Source organism: Eurytemora carolleeae, unplaced genomic scaffold (genome assembly GCF_000591075.1).
Source record: "Eurytemora carolleeae unplaced genomic scaffold, Eaff_2.0 scaffold623, whole genome shotgun sequence".
NCBI classification, from domain to species: Eukaryota; Metazoa; Arthropoda; class Copepoda; order Calanoida; family Temoridae; genus Eurytemora; species Eurytemora carolleeae.
In genome coordinates, this window is record NW_019397006.1 from 160,799 (window position 1) to 180,928 (window position 20,130).

The 20,130-nt window shown below is 32.2% G+C and overlaps 2 protein-coding genes across 2 annotated transcripts in view; one reads left to right on the forward strand and one right to left on the reverse strand.

Annotated features, from left to right (window-relative positions):
- The window catches only part of LOC111711036 (glycogen [starch] synthase-like), a 13,888-nt gene extending 447 nt beyond the window's left edge, over positions 1-13,441 (forward strand). Inside the window, 21 exon segments of the mRNA XM_023485268.1 lie at positions 1,337-1,402; positions 1,676-1,730; positions 2,081-2,156; positions 2,426-2,529; positions 2,775-2,870; positions 3,263-3,350; positions 4,001-4,095; positions 4,526-4,582; positions 5,044-5,145; positions 5,217-5,295; positions 5,502-5,590; positions 5,991-6,067; positions 6,642-6,859; positions 7,166-7,175; positions 7,508-7,610; positions 8,701-8,776; positions 9,019-9,103; positions 9,525-9,621; positions 11,367-11,438; positions 12,522-12,606; positions 13,238-13,441. Coding sequence (XP_023341036.1) covers positions 1,337-1,402; positions 1,676-1,730; positions 2,081-2,156; positions 2,426-2,529; positions 2,775-2,870; positions 3,263-3,350; positions 4,001-4,095; positions 4,526-4,582; positions 5,044-5,145; positions 5,217-5,295; positions 5,502-5,590; positions 5,991-6,067; positions 6,642-6,859; positions 7,166-7,175; positions 7,508-7,610; positions 8,701-8,776; positions 9,019-9,103; positions 9,525-9,621; positions 11,367-11,438; positions 12,522-12,606; positions 13,238-13,441 — 1,934 coding nt within the window.
- Positions 13,442-17,509: 4,068 nt separating this feature from the next.
- The window catches only part of LOC111711052 (protein FAM57A), an 11,003-nt gene continuing 8,382 nt past the window's right edge, over positions 17,510-20,130 (reverse strand). Inside the window, exon 9 of the mRNA XM_023485290.1 lies at positions 17,510-18,587. Coding sequence (XP_023341058.1) covers positions 18,504-18,587 — 84 coding nt within the window. The 3' untranslated portion in view covers positions 17,510-18,503. The remainder of the gene's footprint in view (positions 18,588-20,130) is intronic.

Below are 20,130 nucleotides of genomic sequence, written 5' to 3' on the forward strand. Positions count from 1 at the left end.
TTTTCGGAGAAAACGAGCAAAAGAAATGTATGCCCCTTCCCCCCTTGAAAACCCCTTTTTAAAAAAAATATTGATACCGTATTTAACTAAGTAATCTAATCGATCATGTACCCACGTCCATATTACAAGTGTTAATAAATTTTCTCAGGTGGACCCATTCGACACTCCCTCTTAATACTCCCTACGTCTGCCCTCCCTCAGTGGGGGGACGGCCCCCCCCCCTTGTACGTCCCTGTGAAGATTTCAATTTGATTTTATAATTTAAAGGTGCATTTTTGCCAAAATGACGTGATTTATTTTACACGTTAAAAATTATATTTAGTCTTTATCTAGATGCTTATATTTTTTCAAAGTCACGTGAAATATAGAAAGCTAGACAGAAGTGGACATATATATATATCTATATATACATGTATATATATTATTTTCAGTATTTACCGGTCAATCTTGTTTCTGCGTCTTACTATTACATATAACCCTGTTTGCAGGGCAAAATATACTCTCATCAACCCGTTTTAGACCAAAATCAAGGCGGTACTAATTTTTAGATGTAGTAAATATGTTTAGTTTATTTTAGGTAATTTAAAGTTGGAATTGTATTCTCGCTAAAGATTTGGTTTTGGATGAGTATACTCTAGAGATATAAGATGTGTAAAATCAGAATTTGTCTGTACCTGAATTTATCCTCTAGATCTCTCACTAACTAACTATATACCCTCACTATTTCAAGTTTGCCTAGTGACTATATAGTTGGGTCTGAGCATTTACAGAATCTTGATTTAATACAATAATAATACTCACGTGAACATGTTCACAGTGAATTGAGTTTTATACATTTCTTGATTGATCAAAAGTTTTCCCTCAGAAAACTAAAGGACATTTTATAAAATCGTAATTGTTGTACGTTGTAACGTTGTACGTTGTACGTTGTACGTTGTACGTTGTACGTTGTACGTTGTACGTTGTACGTTGTACGTTGTACGTTGTACGTTGTACGTTGTACGTTGTACGTTGTGCGTTGTGCGAGGCTACAGTAAGTTTATATTATTTTAATTTGGAATTAAAAGTTGTCAGAAACTGCAGTACACTTTTTTGTTAACATAGAGGTTCCATATCTATCTTTTTTGAGAAGCTGCACTAAAAATTGATCGACACTGATGATTTTGATAGAAATTCAGGGTTGAGAAATTATCTCTACATACAATAGCACTGCTAGTGCTCTTCATTCAATGCATCAATTCTGTATTCAATTATTTAAGTAAATTCATCGCTGTAGAGTGTACGCAGTTTAAATATTTCCATCACAATTATAATTGTTTCACATTTCTATTTTTAGATAACAATAATTTTAACTATCTACCTGGTGCGAAAATGGAAAATTTGGGACGCAAGATGAGCTTAGGAAAATCATCATTAAAACAAAAAAGTATTGTGCTAAACTGGCGCAAATTTGGTTGTGCACTGAATTATGGTAACTTACGACTGGAAAAAAGTGTTTAGCGAGGACTTACCGCGATAACTAAACTGGAGCTTTAAAAAATTCCCACTTTTTATTCTCTGCATTGTATCGTTCATTCTATCCTATATCTTAACAACAATTTCTCTGCTATCATTGAAAAGATAAAATCTGTTAGAAATCCTAGTTTTTATTTTAATCTGATGATTATTTATGAAGGAGGGAAAGCAGCAAAGCGGTTCTATAGGGTCGACTCCCAAGGCGATCTCAGCAAGTAACGATCAAGCTATATTTTTATTATATTAATTGAAAAGCCTTTATTCTAACGATGTTCTTAGTTCATTCTTCATGGTTTGTATTTTTTAGTTGAATTGTAAGAACAGACAAACCATTTAAAGAAAGCTGCAAACTTTAAATTGACCGATCAATTTCAATCATACTAAATTGGTCAATCGCTGTTAAGATATATAAATAGTTTCGTCAATTAAAAAGTTATGAACTCACGTTTTATTTATAACATCAGAAAATCTTGGATAATATGATTTTAAAAACTTGCACAAATAAAGATTCTAAAGGCCTTTAATCACATTTTTTACTTACTTCTATCATATGTTTCCTGTTCAGGTATTATGATCATGGATCATACTTCAGTGACAACAACAGATGGTGTTTTGAAACTGCCTGGGAGGTTGCTAACAAGGTCAGCGTCCCTAAATTAAAATTATTCTTTATTAGTTATTTCTTTAGGTCTTTTTTCATCAGAACTTCGAATTATCACTAGAATACAGATCTTTTTACTAAACATATTTTGTTGCTGTTTAAGAATTATTCTGATCAGTATTTTTAAGTGAATTTATTTTTGTTAGTTTAATTGTCATTGTGTAGAAACAGTCGATTGTTATTGTTATTGTTATTGTTATTGATTTTGTTTTTGGTTTTGGTTCTGTTTTTGTTATTGTTATTGTTTAGGTTGGTGGTATCTACACTGTTATCCGTAGCAAAACAGGAGTATCTGTTCAAGAATTAGGAGATCAATATGTTCTTCTTGGTCCTTACAAGGAGCAGCATGCCAGGTACTAACAAATACAAGGAGCAGCATGACAGGTAATAACGAATACAAGGAGCAGCATGACTGCTTCGGGTTTTAGACAAATATCAGATCTCCCGGGTAAAACAGAACAACCAACTCATTATTTATTCCTACAAATATAAAATCTGAAGAGAATGAAACCAGAAAATATCGGTAGCCTTTGAATACATCCTCTAGAACTATTGCTCTTGATCTTCTTTTATTCACTTTTTAACTTTAAATATTTAGGCAGGAGGTCGAGGAGGAGGATTTCAGTCCTGCACATCCTCTTGGTAAATCTGTTGAGGCTCTTCGACAGAGAGGATACAGAGTTGTCTGTGGAAGGTAAAATTTAAGCAGTACAATTTGTGCCCCTCCCCCTTCACTTCCTTGGAATAGAATACTCATGATCATGTTTGTTTTAGAATATATTAAAATACCAGAATTTTGAGGTCCTTTTTGTATATTTGACGGCAATTAGATCTTGGATGGTTGGTTGAAGGAAACCTTTAGACCTTGGTGTTTATTAGATGGTTGGTTGAAGGAAACCTTTAGACCTTGTTTATTAGATGGTTGGTTGAAGGAAACCTTTAGACCTTGTTGTTTATTAGATAGTTGGTTGAAGGAAACCTTTAGACCATGTTGTTTATTAGATGGTTGGTTGAAGGAAACCTTTAGACCTTGTTGTTTATTAGATGGTTTGTTGAAGGAAACCTTTAGACCTTGTTGTTTATTAGATGGTTGGTTGAAGGAAACCCTCAAGTGATACTTTTTGATATTGGATCTGCTGCTTATAAGCTGGATGAATTTAAGCAGGTAGAATTCTAAAAATTTCAAGTATTTATTTCAAAATTAAGAAGGTTAAAAATTTCAAAATGGCCTTAAGTGTTTTCAATTCATAAAAGACCAACTCATGTTTTTACTTTTTGGGACGTTTTTTTTTGGCGGGACTGAAAACATAGTTTTAAGTAAAACCATTGCATATCGTAAAACCTCAATTCATTTCAATTTAGTTGATGGCGGCATTGTGGAAGTTGGACGTCCAGAAAAGTCTAATTTGATTTGACCCTCAATGTGTCAACAATGAAACTGTTCCTAATTCTTACATGTATAGTAAACAAATGCTATTGGCTTTTTCTCAGTTCTGGTAAGATTTACATAATTAATCAAAATCAGAATTTGTTAACAAAACCAAGTAATTTATACAATACTTACTCACTGTTCCCTCATTAAAAACATAGATTTTTTTTCAATAAAAATGTTTTAACGAATTACCATTAAGCTTGTCACCTGATTATACTAAAGTAGGTCCATAAAGCTGTGGAAGAGGAAGACGACACTTGGTACTCTCGCTAAGTGACACGGTTTTGTGTATAGTAAACAATGTACAAATGCCGTGTTTTATGTTCATTCATAGCACAAGTCTAACAGTCGTCTTCCTAATTCACTTATTAACAGAACAATAATAATAATAATATAGATATCAATCCGAGGATTTCTCCGACTCTCCTCCGAGAATTGCCGCGCACTTCCATGAATGGATGGCAGGGGTAGGGCTTATCATGTCCAGGTAGGTTCTTATACAAATAAATATTAAATAAAATAGATTTTAATTAAACATTGATCAAGAAGTTTCTTGTTGTATCTCCTGTAAAGTTTTAAAATTTTTCCCTTTTGTAAATTTGTTTTTACCTGGGATGGATTTTCATTGAGATCTGTTTACTATTTAAAACAATACCCTAGTAATTATTATTTAACAATAGAACTTTACAACCATTGATTAACTGATAATTTGTTCAAGATTTTGATATCTGAACAGAATTATATAGAACGAATGAATTTGTTTAGTTAAAATTCGTATTTTCCTTGTAAAATATTGGTAACTGAATATTTCTTTTCCAACATGTTTTTACTTCTATTTTCAAATGTTTTTTTTGTTAATTAATGAAATTTTAAATATTTAAGAAGTTTTTGCATCATTTTGCTAACGGTTTGTTAAGAATGTGGAAACTAGACATTGCTACAGTCTTCACTACTCATGCAACTCAGCTGGGAAGGTAACAAATAAACCTAATGCTTGTAAACCCCTACCATCACAAAAAAGAAGGAAAAAATGCTAAACTTTTTCTTGTTAAGTTTTTTTCTAGGTTTTCTAGGATTGTACAGTTAATTTTTGCACAAATAATTACACTGTTACTGTACAGTTTGAACATTTTAACGTTCGCATTCAACACGGTACAGTGCAACTTATAGAATGTACAAGAAATAAATCTCAAGTCAGATATGTGGCTTTTGCCAACTGGTACATTAATTTCTACAAAGGTTGACTGGTTGTTATTATTACTTATTAACTAAATCCTTTATTTACTGCAACTCAAAATAACTAACAAAACATGTTTAATAGTGAACATCAATCAGATCATGCTAGACATACAACCGACTTTGAACTGCAATTGCAATACTTATTTCATATTTATGTTTGAAATTTTAATATTTAAATTTGAAAACTGTTTATTTTGTTAAGGTACTGCTTGGAGCGTGGTGCCGCACATTTAGCGCATATATTCACAACCGTATCAGAAATTACTGGGATAGAGTCGGAACATCTTATAAAACGAAAGTAAGAATTTTATTTTGGGAAACGTTATTTTTTTCAGCCGATATGAATTTTTACTTTTTTCATTTGTTCAGGCCAGACATTATTACTCCCAACGGTCTTAACGTGAAAAGAGATCTTCACGAGTTTCAGAATCTCCATGCAAAGAGTAAGGTAATGAGATCCTTCAAGTTTACTATAAGATTTGGGGATATTTTAATAATTTTTGCCGAGACAAAACAAAGGTTTACGAGTACTGTTGTAAATCGGGCATGTCCCTCTTTAAATGGAATGTAACTTGAACTTACGCCTATACAATCCGATGCTATACAATTCCTCAAAATATTATTCTTTATAATTTTTTTTGTTATCAATTTAAGGAAAGTATAAATGAATTTGTTCGTGGACATTTCTACGGGCATTTTGATTTTGATCTCGACAATACCCTCTACTTTTTTACAGCTGGCAGGTACACATTACATCATTACATGTCAGGTTAATATCAAGATCAATACTTCTGTTAATCTACAGATTAATTAAATCCCGTCAGGGGTTGAGGAGAGCTTTCTTAAGGTGGGGGGGGAATAACTGACGATAAAAGTGCACACAGTTGATATTGAGATCAAGCGATTGGGATTATAATTCAAATATTCAATAAAAGTTCCCAGCTAGGGCACAATAGATAATTCTAATATATTTGTTTAGGTATGAGTTTACAAACAGATAATTTTAATATATTTGTTCAGGTATGAGTTTACAAACAGATAATTTTATTATATTTGTTTAGGTATGAGTTTACAAACAGATAATTTTAATATATTTGTTTAGGTATGAGTTTACAGACAGATAATTTTAATATATTTGTTTAGGTATGAGTTTACAAATAAAGGAGCTGATATATTTATTGAAGCCCTGGCCAGATTAAATCATCTACTCAAACAATCAAGTAATAGTTTACATGTTTCACATATTTCATGGAATTTGCACAAATATAATGAACACACATTTTAAAATTACGTATTTAAGCAGTTTAAATTAGTTTGATGGTAAAAAATTCTTAGTTCTATGCATTAATCATATCAGCCCATTATACTTGCAATGCCATAAATCAAACATATTCAGAGGCCGAATTTAAAGAATTTAAGCCCCGCGGCGACTTAAATTTAAGACGCGGCTCAAATATGGTTGGTTCCCCTTAAAATTGTATTCAATTTTTAAAGATTCAAGCCAGCGCTCAATTGAAACCGTTTTTTGGGGGATTTACGACGCGGCTCAAATTTATTAAATTCGGACTCTGAAGATTTATATAGAGGTCAGGAAAAATGTTTTATGAAACGAGAACCTCAAAAATAATCAAATTTTAATAACACAGGTTAAAAACTAATTAAACCATTGGATGGCAATTTTAAGGTTAAAATAAAAAAGTTTGAAATCCAATACTATAAAGTTGTATAGAGTTTAAAGGATTTTGAAATAAAACTTTAAATTCTTATAAATAATGCCAATCCCTTTAATCTTAGACTCCGAGGTGACTGTTGTTGCATTCCTAATCTTCCCGACCCCTACGAACTCCTTCAACGTGGAGTCCCTGAAGGGGCACGCTATCACCAAGGGGCTGAAGGACACTATAGACGCTGTACAGAAGGATATTGGGAAGAGATTGTATGAGAAATGTCTCCGAGGATATATTCCTGATGCTTCAGATCTTCTAACAAGGTAAACTCAGGGGCGCAACAAGGTGAAAGGGGGCTAAATGGCTTAGTTCTCCCTGAAAAACTGGAAATTGTCATTCCCATGGTTGATCAGCTCCGTCTCTGGAATTTCAATAAAGGTTAATAGTTTTAACCCCCCCCCCTGGGGAAAAAAGCAGATATATTATTAAAAACTTGACAATAGAAATTTGAAAATTTGGAAACTCGTCATTTGATTAAAAATTTTGTAAATCTAGAAGAAAAGTTAGAGCATTGATCCGGATCCGTTTTTATCAGGGCGGGTCCTAAGATAACTTAATCCGGATTTGCATCAAAATGAAATCGATCCTAAGCATTGCTTATGTGTGATAGTGTACACCAAATCCAATAGTAAACCTAAATGAAAGTTTGTGTTAAATATCAGATGTTACAGGAAGTATAAATTTGTTAAACCATTCATATGTTTACATGCATACACCCTTGCACGATTTTATTTTCCATCTTAAAAGTGTTTAAGTCCGACAAGTTCCTCCTTTGTTTCTGTTGCAGAAGTCCACGAGTTAAATTTATATATATAAAGAAACCATGATTGGAAAAACTAAATATTCTAAATTTGAAAAAGTGGACATTTCACTAATTTTTGTAATTTCAAAGCTTTAAAGGGTTCCATCACGAATCGGAAATGCTAAATGGAGGTGCACTTAGAATTAAGACTCCCATCACAACACATAATGTGATAAACGAATATAATGATCCGATCCTTAACGCATTCAGGAGATGTCAACTGTTTAATCACAGGTAAGCTGTTATTTTGTCAGCTGTTAAATTACAGGGTTGCTTGATTTTTGGTTAGCTATTCAGTCACAGGTTTGCTTGTTATTTGGTCAGCTGTTTAATCACAGGTTTGCTGGCTATTTTATCAGCTGTATAATTGAATGATGGGTTGTCCTTTAATAATAATAATAATAATCAGTTGTTAAATCACAGGGTTGCTTGTTATTTTTCAGCTGTTTAATCACAGGTTAGCTGGTTGTTTTGTCAGCTGTTTTATCACATGTTTGCTTGTTATTTTATCAGTTGTTGAGTCACATGTTTTGTTAGCTGTTTAATCACAGGTTTGGTTTTTTAGTTTTTTAGCGGTTTAATCACAGGTTTGCTGGTTATTTTATTAGCTTTTAAATCACAGGTTAGCTTGTAATTTTGTAGGCTGTTGAATCGCAGGTTTGCTTGTAATTTTTTCAGCTGTTTAATCACGGGTTTGCTTGTAATTTTGTCGGCTGTTAAATCACAGGTTTGCTTTAATTTTTTCAACTGTTTGATCACAGGTTTGCTGGTTATTTTGTCAGCTGTTTAATCACAGGTTTGCTTGTTATTTTGTCAGCTGTTTAATCACAGTTTGCTTGTTATTTTGTCGGCTGTTAAATCACATGTTTGCTTGTTATTTTGTCAGCTGTTTAATCACATGTTTGCTTGTTATTTTTTCAGCTGTTTATTCACATGTTTGCTTGTTATTTTGTCGGCTGTTAAATCACAGGTTTGCTTGTAGTTTTGCTGTTTAATCACATGTTTGCTTGTTATTTTGTCAGCTGTTTAATCACATGTTTGCTTGTTATTTTGTCGGCTGTTTAATCACAGGTTTGCTTGTTATTATTCTTAACTCTGACCATTTTCAATTTCAAAATTAAATCAGCTTTTGATGGCACATATATACTTATAGAGGTCATCGCTTCCGCTCCTCTTTTTAAAGTTTCTTTAACTTCGACGATCTTTTTCTTTATCATAATACAAAGAAATTACGCAGTTTCCTTGTGTCTGTGCTGCGGTTTGATGTAATCTAATGTCTAATGAATAGATTGAATATTTTATTTTACTCATAAATTGTTTGTAGGTCTGATCGTGTCAAGGTAGTTTTCCATCCAGAGTTCCTCTCGACCACAAACCCTCTGTTTGGTCTTGACTATCAGGTGACCAGTTCGGTTCAGTCGTTTAAACTAATAATTTTATTTGTTTTCACGATACGTTCATTTTGTTAATAAATAGAAACCCATTTTTGTTCGAATTTGTCTGGTTTAAAATTGGTTTGTTTATATAGTTGAGTTAACTTACTGGTTTGAACGTTTTTTCCCTCTCTTTTTCTCTTAAGATAACATTTTTTAAAGCAAACCTTTACTGAAAACAGTTTTAAAATATTGTCTCCACTGTTTAGGAGTTTGTCCGAGGATGCCATATGGGAGTGTTCCCCTCATATTATGAACCCTGGGGTTATACTCCAGCTGAGTGCACTATCATGGGTAAATACAGTGGAAGTGTGTTCTCAAAGTCTTGTGACTATGTGGTCCAAAATTGACCCTTTTTTTAGATGCTCACAGTCATTGTTAGTAATCAAAACAGCTGGGAAGAATTATCTTTTTTTAATAAAGAAATTTTAACTTCTAATTGTTAAAACTGATATATTTAAAAAAAAAAATTTATCGCATAATTTACACAATCCTTAGCGTCATTTCGGGATGGAGAGACAGGAGTCGACAATCATTTCATTGTTTGATTACCACTGTGAGTATTGATGTTGGTATTTTTTTATTATTCTTTTGAAACTGAGCCAACTGTTCCATTAATTTCCATCTTTGGCAATTATTCTTTGTGGGCTCCACGCCCACGGTTGACTGGTTTATATTATTATTATTATCAGTTTTAAGAATAATATTTGTTTAGGTATTCCTAGTATCACAACTAATCTATCTGGGTTCGGTTGCTTCATGGAGGAACATGTAACAGATCCACAGTCTTACGGAATATATATAGTTGATAGGTAACACATTATTTTTATAGTCAGATTTTATGAACAGCGTGTTGTAGTTAGACTTTAGTTGATATGGATCTATACTTTGTTTTTCAGGTATGTTTTCGTTTGACTAGATTCATAACTTCACTTGAAAAATACTGATCAGTACTTGTGCAGATCGAAAATAATCTAATGATATATTTATTAACTCTCATTTAATTAATTCTTATTTCAATATAATGTTCATGGAACAATTGTTAAAATCTAATGTTCATGTAAAAATCTTTTTTCAATATCCAAGCCTCAGATTAAGCAATATTAATATAAGGATAATTTTTTACTTAATTTGGAGCTTACAGCCAATTTTGATTAGCAAAGACATTCAGAAATTAATCTTCTTATTCTCCAAACGAACGATCTAATTAAAACTGGACTAGACTAGAAAAGACTAGACTAGAATGATCAAAGATAAAACTGGAATCCAAAACAATTGATAATCAAATATGAATATTCAACTGGATTAAACAACTTAACAAAAACGGTTTAACTCGCAAGGGAAATACCCAGCATCCAAACTTAACAAACCGTGTAGCAATCCTTGGATGTTAGGTATTCTAAAGTGGGGCATGGCTCAAATTTGGTCGTGTGGCTGGGCGCTTCGAAACTACAAAGTAAAGAAAAAGTAGCATTAAATGTATATTTACCTTATAAAAAGAAGGCCAGGGCTGAAAAACCAGGAATGAGGAGGACTTGAAACTCTGATCCACTACTGGAGCCTTAGGCCATCCCTGCTACTTATGATTTGATTTGATATGATTTGAATTATTTTTCTAGTTAATCTTAACTAACCAGTTAATCTTCAAATCCTTGAAATATTTATGGATTTGCTGGGTACAGCGAAAAGCCAGAGTATATATGTGTTCTAATTATATATGTCAAAAATTTGTTAAATACTAACTCTACAAATAAAGTTTTTACGAAGAACTTTACGTGTGTGCTCGAGAGTACAGCAGACAAGTAGTTCAACTATCCGTAGCTAGTTATACCTAAAGTTCAACTACTTTTCTAGTGTACTCGAGAGTGCAGCATACAAGTAGCTCAACTATCCGTATCTAGTTATACCTATAGTTCAACTACTTTTCTAGTGTACTCGAGAGTGCAGCATACAAAGTTCAACTATCCGTAGCTAGTTATACCTATAGTTCAACTACTTTTCTAGTTTGCTCGAGAGTGCAGCAGACAAGTAGTTCAACTATCCGTAGCTAGTTATACCTATAGTTCAACTACTTTTCTAGTGTACTCGAAAGTGCAGCATACAAAGTTCAACTATCCGTAGCTAGTTATACCTATAGTTCAACTACTTTTCTAGTTTGCTCGAGAGTGCAGCAGACAAGTAGTTGAACTATCCGTAGCTGGTTATACCTATAGTTCAACTACTTTTCTTGTGTGCTCGAGAGTGCAGCGTACAAGTAGCTCAACTATCCGTAGCACTATTTCCTTAAATTCTTTATTGAAATAGATTTTCTTTAAGCTAAAATGTGTTAAGTTCTCATTTTCAAGGCTTCAAAAAGCATTTATTTTCATGTTAAACAAGTTTTTTTGTGTTCTATACTAACTTTTGGGCATCAGGAAAAAAAAATTGTTGGATATTGATAAAAAATGATTAAAACTGAAACTTTATTTTACATTTTTTCATGTTGTTCCCGATACTACTAAATTTGAGCATCTTGTACCCCTGAAGGACTATAGCTTAGAATATGTTTTATTTGCAGGCGGAAGCGAGGTCTAGAGGATTCTGTTCAACAGCTTGCTGGTTTTATGCATGATTACACAAAACTCAACAGGTCAATATATACTTCACTATAGACGCAAATAGATTTTCAAGTTCAATAGTTGGCAACAGAGAAATAAATCAATTATACACCACGTCACAAGTGTCAAATATAACAAGGAAAACGAAATTATCTCATATTAGTTGACATTATTTCCAAGATTAAATAAAAAAATGTAAAAATAGAAATAAAGAACCCATAAAATTGCACTTATTTTACTTTAAGATAAGCACTTTATTCTAAAATTATCACTATTATTCATAATTTGTCTGACACAAAAACTGAATTGACACTTGTGACGTCAGAATACAGCTGTACTGACAGTGTACAAATTCTACGTTGCCATCTATTGTATAAGAATCTATTTGTGTAGACGTAATTTTTAGTGACTCCTTTTATGTGGCATGTCAGATTCACATTGGTACCTTTAAAAGCTTTGTATGATCACACATGAAAGAGATATCCATGTTTTAACTTTAAAGACTAATAATTTTTAATTGTGGTTTTTCTGTATAAGCGAAATGCAGATTTCTCTTTCAGAAACAATGGAGGAAAGTGTCAGAATTGAACACTTTTAAAGCTAGAAAAACGATTATTTTTCCACATCTTTAATTAAATGTCCCTCTTTAAACAGAGGGTCGCTTAAATTTACATTGACAGCCCCTTTAGAGGGGTTGTTAACCCCTGAGTTGTCTCCGGAAAAAAATCTTTTTTATCCTTTAATATCCTTTAACGTCCTCTAAATAAATGATTATTATTCTGTTCAGATTGTTTAAGTTATAAAAACGACAAAATCATAAAATAAAACTGATTGCTTTTCAGGGAGTGGACTATCGAGCACTTATGAAGCACAAGTGCTCCTCCCTCCCATTTTAAAAACTGCACCCCTCATTCACAACATCCATGAAAATTTCCTTCTTTCACTGCAGAAACCGAAGGTTACTTTTATAGAGGAACCACTTTTAGAAGTTATCAATTTTTATGTAGAAGAGCAAGAATATCTTCACTTGAATTTACGTTGGAAGTCCCTTTATTCAATTTTTTACAGGTTCTGTGGGATAACACGCCATTTAATTCTTATATTTTGATTATCAGACGGCAGAGAATCATTCAGAGAAATAGAACGGAAAGATTATCTGATCTGCTGGACTGGAAGAATCTTGGTATTTATTATAGACAGGTAATCTATAAGAAATGGACTACTGTATAATATTATTAATAATAAATAATAATAATAAAACAAGATCTGAAAAAGAATCTCATATAGAACCCTCAGCTCAATAACGTCCAATAAACTAACTGAAAATATCAAATTTGGCGGAACTCTGTATTGGCTATACATATAGGAAATTTCCCTCATCTGGTTGCTAGAATTGTGGCAATAATATTATTAATTTCTACATTGTTTTACGACCACTGAAGTAATCGTGGATTTATCTTTATCGTGTATTTGATCTAAACATGTGCTAAATTGTTAGTCGTGAACATGTTGGTTGCTTTCTTGTTTTGTATGGTTGGATGGTTGGTTGGTTGGTTGGTTGGTTGGTTGGTTGGTTGGTTGGTTGGTGTGGTCGGTTGGTTTTGTTAATTTGCTTGGCTCCTGGATCGTTCAATGGTTGGGGAGATTTGGTTAGTTGCTTAGTATGGTTGCTTAGTTGCACGGTTCGTTTTCTGGCTGGATGGGAGGGCTAAATTGGGTGATGGGTTAAAGTTGGAAAGTTGGTACTTAATACTCTGAATTCTGAATGTATGAAGTACTCCTACTATTCCTACTAGTATGTATAAAGTACTCCTACTTCTCCTACTTCTAGGCTAGAATGAAGGCTCTACAGACTGTATACCCGGATATAAGTGAAGAGGAAGCTCCACCTCGTGGTGTTGGTAGACTCAACTATCCTAGACCTATTTCGGAACCTCCTTCACCCATATCTACCCGAGCACACTCTCCTGTATCCTCACTAGCTGATGAGGTAAATACTAGACAGGGGCATAAACACTATACAGGGGGGGGCTGAAGGATTATGCTCCCCCCCCCTCTCAATATAATTTCCTTTTTGTTAACATTTTACCATTTCAATCATGATATATACATAACATGTATTTAACAAGTTAGCCCCCCCCCATTTTGAAAAATGGGAAAATAGAAATGGAAATGTAATAGTAATAGTTATAAATAACACAAAAATGAGTCAGGCGAAGAAAAGCTCTAAAAGGTTTTAAGTGCGAAAAGAATACTCTACCTGGGGCCGAATTTAAAGAATTTGATTTGCGGTTTAAATTTAAGACGCGGCTGAAATATGGTTGGTTCCACGTAAAATTGTATTCAATGTTTCAAGATTTAAGCCGGCACTCAATTGAAACCGGTTTTTGGTGGATTTAAGACACTGCTCAAATTCATTAAATTCGGACTACGATCATGTTTTTCAGGCACATTTAAGATTAAGTTCCACAAAACTTCAGTCTCAAAGATTCCTTGGTGGAAACGGTAGAGAAAAAAAAACAAATTTAACTGTAATTTATTTCCCAATAATGTTCCGGCCAATAACTGCAATAGGTGTAGTCAGACGAGGGCTAAAGCTTAGAACTTTCTGGAGTTCAGGGGATTGAAGGACTTTAGACACTATTTTCTTATTATTTTTTGTTAATAAGTTCTTTTTTAATGTAACGTTTATAACATTCTGTATGATATGCTAGCTAGGTGGATTTATTTATGAACAAACGGTGGACAAAAAAATAAAGCTAAAATTTTCTCCTTTGTAGTTTTGGCACTGAGAAATGAAAAAACTGTTAGAAAGAATTCAAAAAACTTGCCAGCCGAATATTTATAATTTTAATCTTTTTAATTCCATCAAATTCTTGATAAGTTCTACCCTGGGGAGAAAGTAATAACTTAGAGTAAACTTTCTTAGAACCTGAGATGGAATTTAAAGGATTAGAGCCGCGGTTTAAATCTGCCAAAACCCGGTTTAAATTAAGCGCCGGCTTAAATCTTGAAACATTTGATACAATTTTAAGTGGAACCAACCATATTTAAGCCGCGGCTTAAATTTAAACCACCGCTCAAATTCTTTAAATTCGGCCACTGGTCATAAAATATCTCTGGGTTCCAACATTTTCCCACAAACTCAATATTATATTTTTTTTTCTCTTCGGATAATAAAAGATTTACTATTTATGTTTCAAAAATATATCTTAAGATCTTTTTTGGTTCAACAGAAAAAAACTATATCGGTGAAAACTCCCCCCCCCCCTTTTCTAGATTGTGTGCCTTCATGTCCACTGTTTTATGATGAGACTTTCCCCTTTACCTAGTTCTTTAAGACGAATGAAAAAAGGAATTAATAGACTATTTTGAATATCGTCTTCTTTATAGGTTTCAAGCTTGAAACTAAACTTACTCTATTGAAATTTAATTAAATAAACTTAGATTAACACTGATTTGTATTTTCATCACACATGGGGGTGGGCTTTCTAAAACGATTTATTTCCCTTGCTTGTAAGCTTTAAAGCGTAACAGACTTGGAAGACATAGTTTAAATATTATCAATTATCTATCAAAAATACGCAAAGGAAATTGTGAATTTACTTCTGTAGTTTTGAATATTTATAAAACCCAAATCAGAAAGTCTTAAACTGGAACATTAATTTTCGTTCTTTGGCGTTTTTTTTTGAAGGGGACTCTGCCTTGATTTCCATTGAATGGTGGTTGACTTTTCATACTTTAAAAATATCCATATCGGAGAGTTTTTGATAATATAGTATATTAATCCACATCCTATTGTAGGTTGCCCTGAGCAAGATTGCGTAAAGGAGAAAATGCAACTAGTTTTCACCTTGTTTACAACACGTGAATAATGTACTATTGTACTGTGTGTTTTCTGTAGTTTTATGTACTATGTACTAATTGTGTAGAAATTTATTTTAACTGTTATGCTTCCAGTGAATTTTATTTTATAAATAAAAATGTATAATTTTATGTACAGCTCTCTTTTTAATTATTTGTATATCAATTCATTCAATTTTTGTTTGTAAAATACGATAGTAATAATGAAATTTAAAAGTGTCAATGTTTCTACTTTCTGACCCTTCATTAAAAAATTTTCCAAAACCATTCCCAAAAATTCAAATTTTCTCTATTTTTGTTTTAACATGTCTGACATTCATTATCAAATTATATGTTATTTAAGAAAAATTTGAACTTTAAACTATCAAATTAACTTGAATTACTTATACAACACTAAACTCAATCCCTTTTATGTCTTGATTCATAATTTAGATCGACAATTCAAGCTATATTAACTGTATTGATATATATATGTTAAAAAGAAAATTGTGAATGAAATATTACATTTTTTAATAATTTCAAACGTTTAATTAGTTTTACAAATTGTACTTTTTTATTTGAACTGTTTAAATGCACCAGATTTTTGGCAACATATATTTACATAAATAGTTATAAATAGAATTTATGTCAACACATTAAAATTTAAGGATTATAATACTCGATCCTTCTATTAGTTATCTTTGTAAGTTTAGGGATATCAAATAGAGATGAAATGAATTCGTAAATGTTTACAAGTGGATAATTAATCAATGAGATATCCGAGATGAATTTAAATCAGTCTGTAAGTGAGGATGAAGATCAATGCTTATAATAGTTTCCCAAAATGTGAGAAATGTTACGAAAAAAGTTTTTAAAAGTTCACATTTGCTTATTACCTTAAATTTCAAATTTTATTTTCTGTAAGAAGATTCACTCAAACCCTGATCGGTTTTTGGTATCACAAAATTAATCAATTTACTCATTGTATGATTGTAAGAAAAAACACGGCATATGGATTATAGCAAAATAATAACAGCTTACATATTTAATCAACTTCGGCCTATAGTTAAATTCAATGAAGGTTTGTGTTTATTTATTTAACTTCAAAAGATTTTCTGTCAATTCGTACCTTTGAACCTACAGAGTTTATCACAAAGGCTTCATAAAACTATAGATTAATATTAATAGAAAGGTTAAATTTGGATTTCTATGTTACATTATTACATTTATTACATACATCGTTTTTAAATGGGGTATTAGATGATTTTGGCAAAGGAAAGAACTAAGTATAGCTACGTTGTAAGTTTTTATAAGCAAAATACATTGTGTACAGTCGTCACTTAGGTCTCGTCCTTTTTAAACTTTTTAAACTGGACAACTTAACGAATAACACTTTTAATATTTGGTTTTATGTCTATACAGCAAAATAGTTGCAGTGTCTGGCGATGTCTATGGAATATTAAAAAACGGAAAAGTTCTAGTTTTGAAAACAAAAAATTTGAAGAAAAATCTTCACTACCTGAATATAGCAAGGTTCTGGAGGGGGGGGGGGTTGTAGAGAGCGAAAAGACTAAAAGATGACCCCTCTGTCTAGTTAGGCCCACAATGTTCCTGCGAGGAGGGGATGTTCTTCCTTCCATTAGCCGCCTCTTGTCCCCAAAAACTACACAAAACTACACTGAAGTACATCCTGTCTATATCGACATATTTATCCCCAATACAAAATCTGTCGGAAATAGCGGATACGACTTTATAATTCATAAAAGCATTAAAAACATAAAAAAACATTTACTCTTTTCCTGTATGTAAGTTAATTAACAATATTTCTGGCCCCATACAGCACTTGAATTGCTTGCACTACATTAAGTTATTGAAACGAACAAGATTTAATTTGAATTCTAACCAACATATCTCTGAGCTCCAATAGAAGTTCTGTATTTACGTTTTATTGCTATTATTTTTTAAAAATATTATGTTATTTTACTGTAGGTTGGTGGATCATTAGTTTGAAAAATAAAATAAACTTCTGAATTTGTGGAATGCCTTATTTTAAAGAGAATTTTAACACTGCAAACTTATTCCGCGTAAAAATTACATGGCAAATGCGTGCCATTCTGTTTATAACAAAACTATAGCATAGATTTGCACTATAATTCAATTTTTGCTTACGTTGAAAACCCTTCTAATAAAATTACAAGCCTAAAAAAGACCATCTGTTTTGTCTTTCCCGAGTATTCTGTGTCCTGTCATGCACTGAAACTTTTACATTTTAATAAATATTTTATTTATTATATTTTCTATACATAATTGTCATAGTTCGCTTATTTAGATCATTTTCTGAGCTTAAATCCTCGTTTATTGTTACACTTCATTTAAGAAAAGGGACTGATGGCAAAATTCAAGTTATACTTAACCAATCTTTAATTTGAATTTAACAACAACATTTAAATATTGAGAAAGTCACTTTAAATTTGTCGCTTTCATGTCGACCTTTCCTTTGACTAGAAATCCTTGTCACATTTATATAAACATAAATTCTAAATAATAAAACTAGTTTAGATCGAATTCTTTGAAACATAAATCCGTTTATTCATCTGGTGACCTGTTTGATTTTTTAAGCTGTAAACAGTTGATCTCTTCACATTTGATCAGTTGATCAATAGATTGGTAGATCAGTTGATCAGTATACCACTATGTCAGTAGATCAGTAGATCAGATGATCAGTAGATCAGGAGATCAGCAGATCAGTGATCAGCAGATCAGCAGATTAGTTGAACAGCAGATCAGAGATTAGTTGAACAGCAGATCAGTTGAACAGTTGATCAGTAGATCAGTTGATCAGTAGATCAGTTGATCAGTAGATCAGTAGATCAGTAGATGAGTAGCTCAGTAGATCAGTTGATCAGTTGATCAGCTGGTCATTAGATCAATAGATCAGTCGATTAGCAGATCAGCAGGTCAATTGGTCAGTAAATTAGTAGATTAGTTAATCAGCAGATCAGTTGATACAAAAATCAGTGGATCAGTAGATCAGTAGATAAGTAAATAAGTTGATCATTATATTAGTAGATAAATAGATCAGTTTATCCGTTGATCAGTTAATCAGTTGATCAGTTTATCAGTAGATCAGAAGATAAGTATATCTGTAGATCAGTAGATAAGTAGATAAGTTGATCAGTTGATTAAAAGATCTGTAGATCTGTAGATCAGTTGATAAGTAGATCAGTTGATCAGTAGATCTTTAGAACTGTAGATCAGTTTGTCTTGATTGATTTCTTCTTATTCGCGTCTCGTATCAGTTTAATGGATCCCTTCACCATCTTTACAAACCATAGGAGCTAAAATAAAATATTCAAAATTATTCCACATTAAAATGAGCCATTCACATTCTACAACTCACATTCTACAATTCACATTCTACAATTCACATTCTACAATTCACATTCTACAATTCACATTCTACTATTCACAACTAAATTACATAAAAGATGACTTCGTAGTTTTCTTCAGTTTGTAAAAAAAAGTCTTGAATAAAAATACACATGATAAAAATAAATTATTACTTAGTTTTCAGCTTGCATTCGAATCTGAATATAGAAATTTGATCTGAGATAAAGCCCCACAAGTTTCTTTCTACTTTTTTAGGATTCAGAATGCTTCGCACCCAATGGTTAAGGCCACGAACGTTTTGCTTTAATTTCATGGCGTATATCGCATTCGCACAAGAGCTTATGAAGAGTTCCATGTCAGATTCACAACGGTACACTTCAACCATTAGTCTGAGCAAAAACGATGAAGATATCCTAACTTTTCTATCTGAAAAGCGATAATTTAAAATATGTGGCTTCTATATAAAAGTAACATGTGGAATTAATACAGCAGAGAGTAAGAATTTAACTGTTACCATTTAACCGTTAAAGATGAAAAAAAAACTAATTTGTTTTCAATGTTACTTAGATAATGGTGTAAAGGGTACCATTGTGAGTCAGGAATAACTTGTTTAAATAGAAGGTCATATGAAACTAAGCGAACAGTCCCTTTCAGAAATATTTGTTTTTGTATGTTAGAATTCAATAATATACGGCTGACACATATATTCTAAGAAATACGCGATGAAATATCTAAAACTGGTTAAAAGATCAAATAAATAAGTATTTTAGCATAAAGTTATTAAACTTTAAAATTTATAATTTTATCTTTCCTATAATTCAAATTTTGCTTTTCTAGCGCATAGCGTCAGAAAAAAACATCTTCTTTAATAGGAAAGCTTCAATATCATCTCATATATAATAAAACTCTTCGCTCATATATATAAACATATTTATATGTTAGCTATAGCTCGTCAAACGCCGGGCACTCAAACTTAGCCTGAGGAGCAGTCTTTAGGTTTGAAAAAAGCGTACGAAACTATTGTCTTTCGAATCTGAACGGGATATATCTGATGATTTAGGAATTAGTATTTAGGAAAATCCAAAAAGTATGTCCAAGGCAAATATTGTATATTTTCTCATTTTCTTAAAAATATCCATATAAAATTTCAAATTTAGCTAAACAAACTTTATGTTGAAAAAATTAAACTAATGATATTTTGGTATGGCAGGAATGTAGGTGCAAAAAATAGTGCCACGTACACTTTTTCAAACCTAAAGCCTGCTCAGGCTAAGTGTGCAGTTCAGCTACTAATTCATATTACATTCTCCAGGTATAGAATATAATATAAAAATCGATCCCTAATAATATTTTAGAGAGATACAATTTTATTTAAATATTAGACGAGATGAGAGTGAACGTACAGGGAGGGGGTTAATATTTGTGATTTTCAGTTCTAAAAGGAGAAAAGTATTTTATAAGGGGTACAGTCCCCGAGACGCCCCCCCCCCC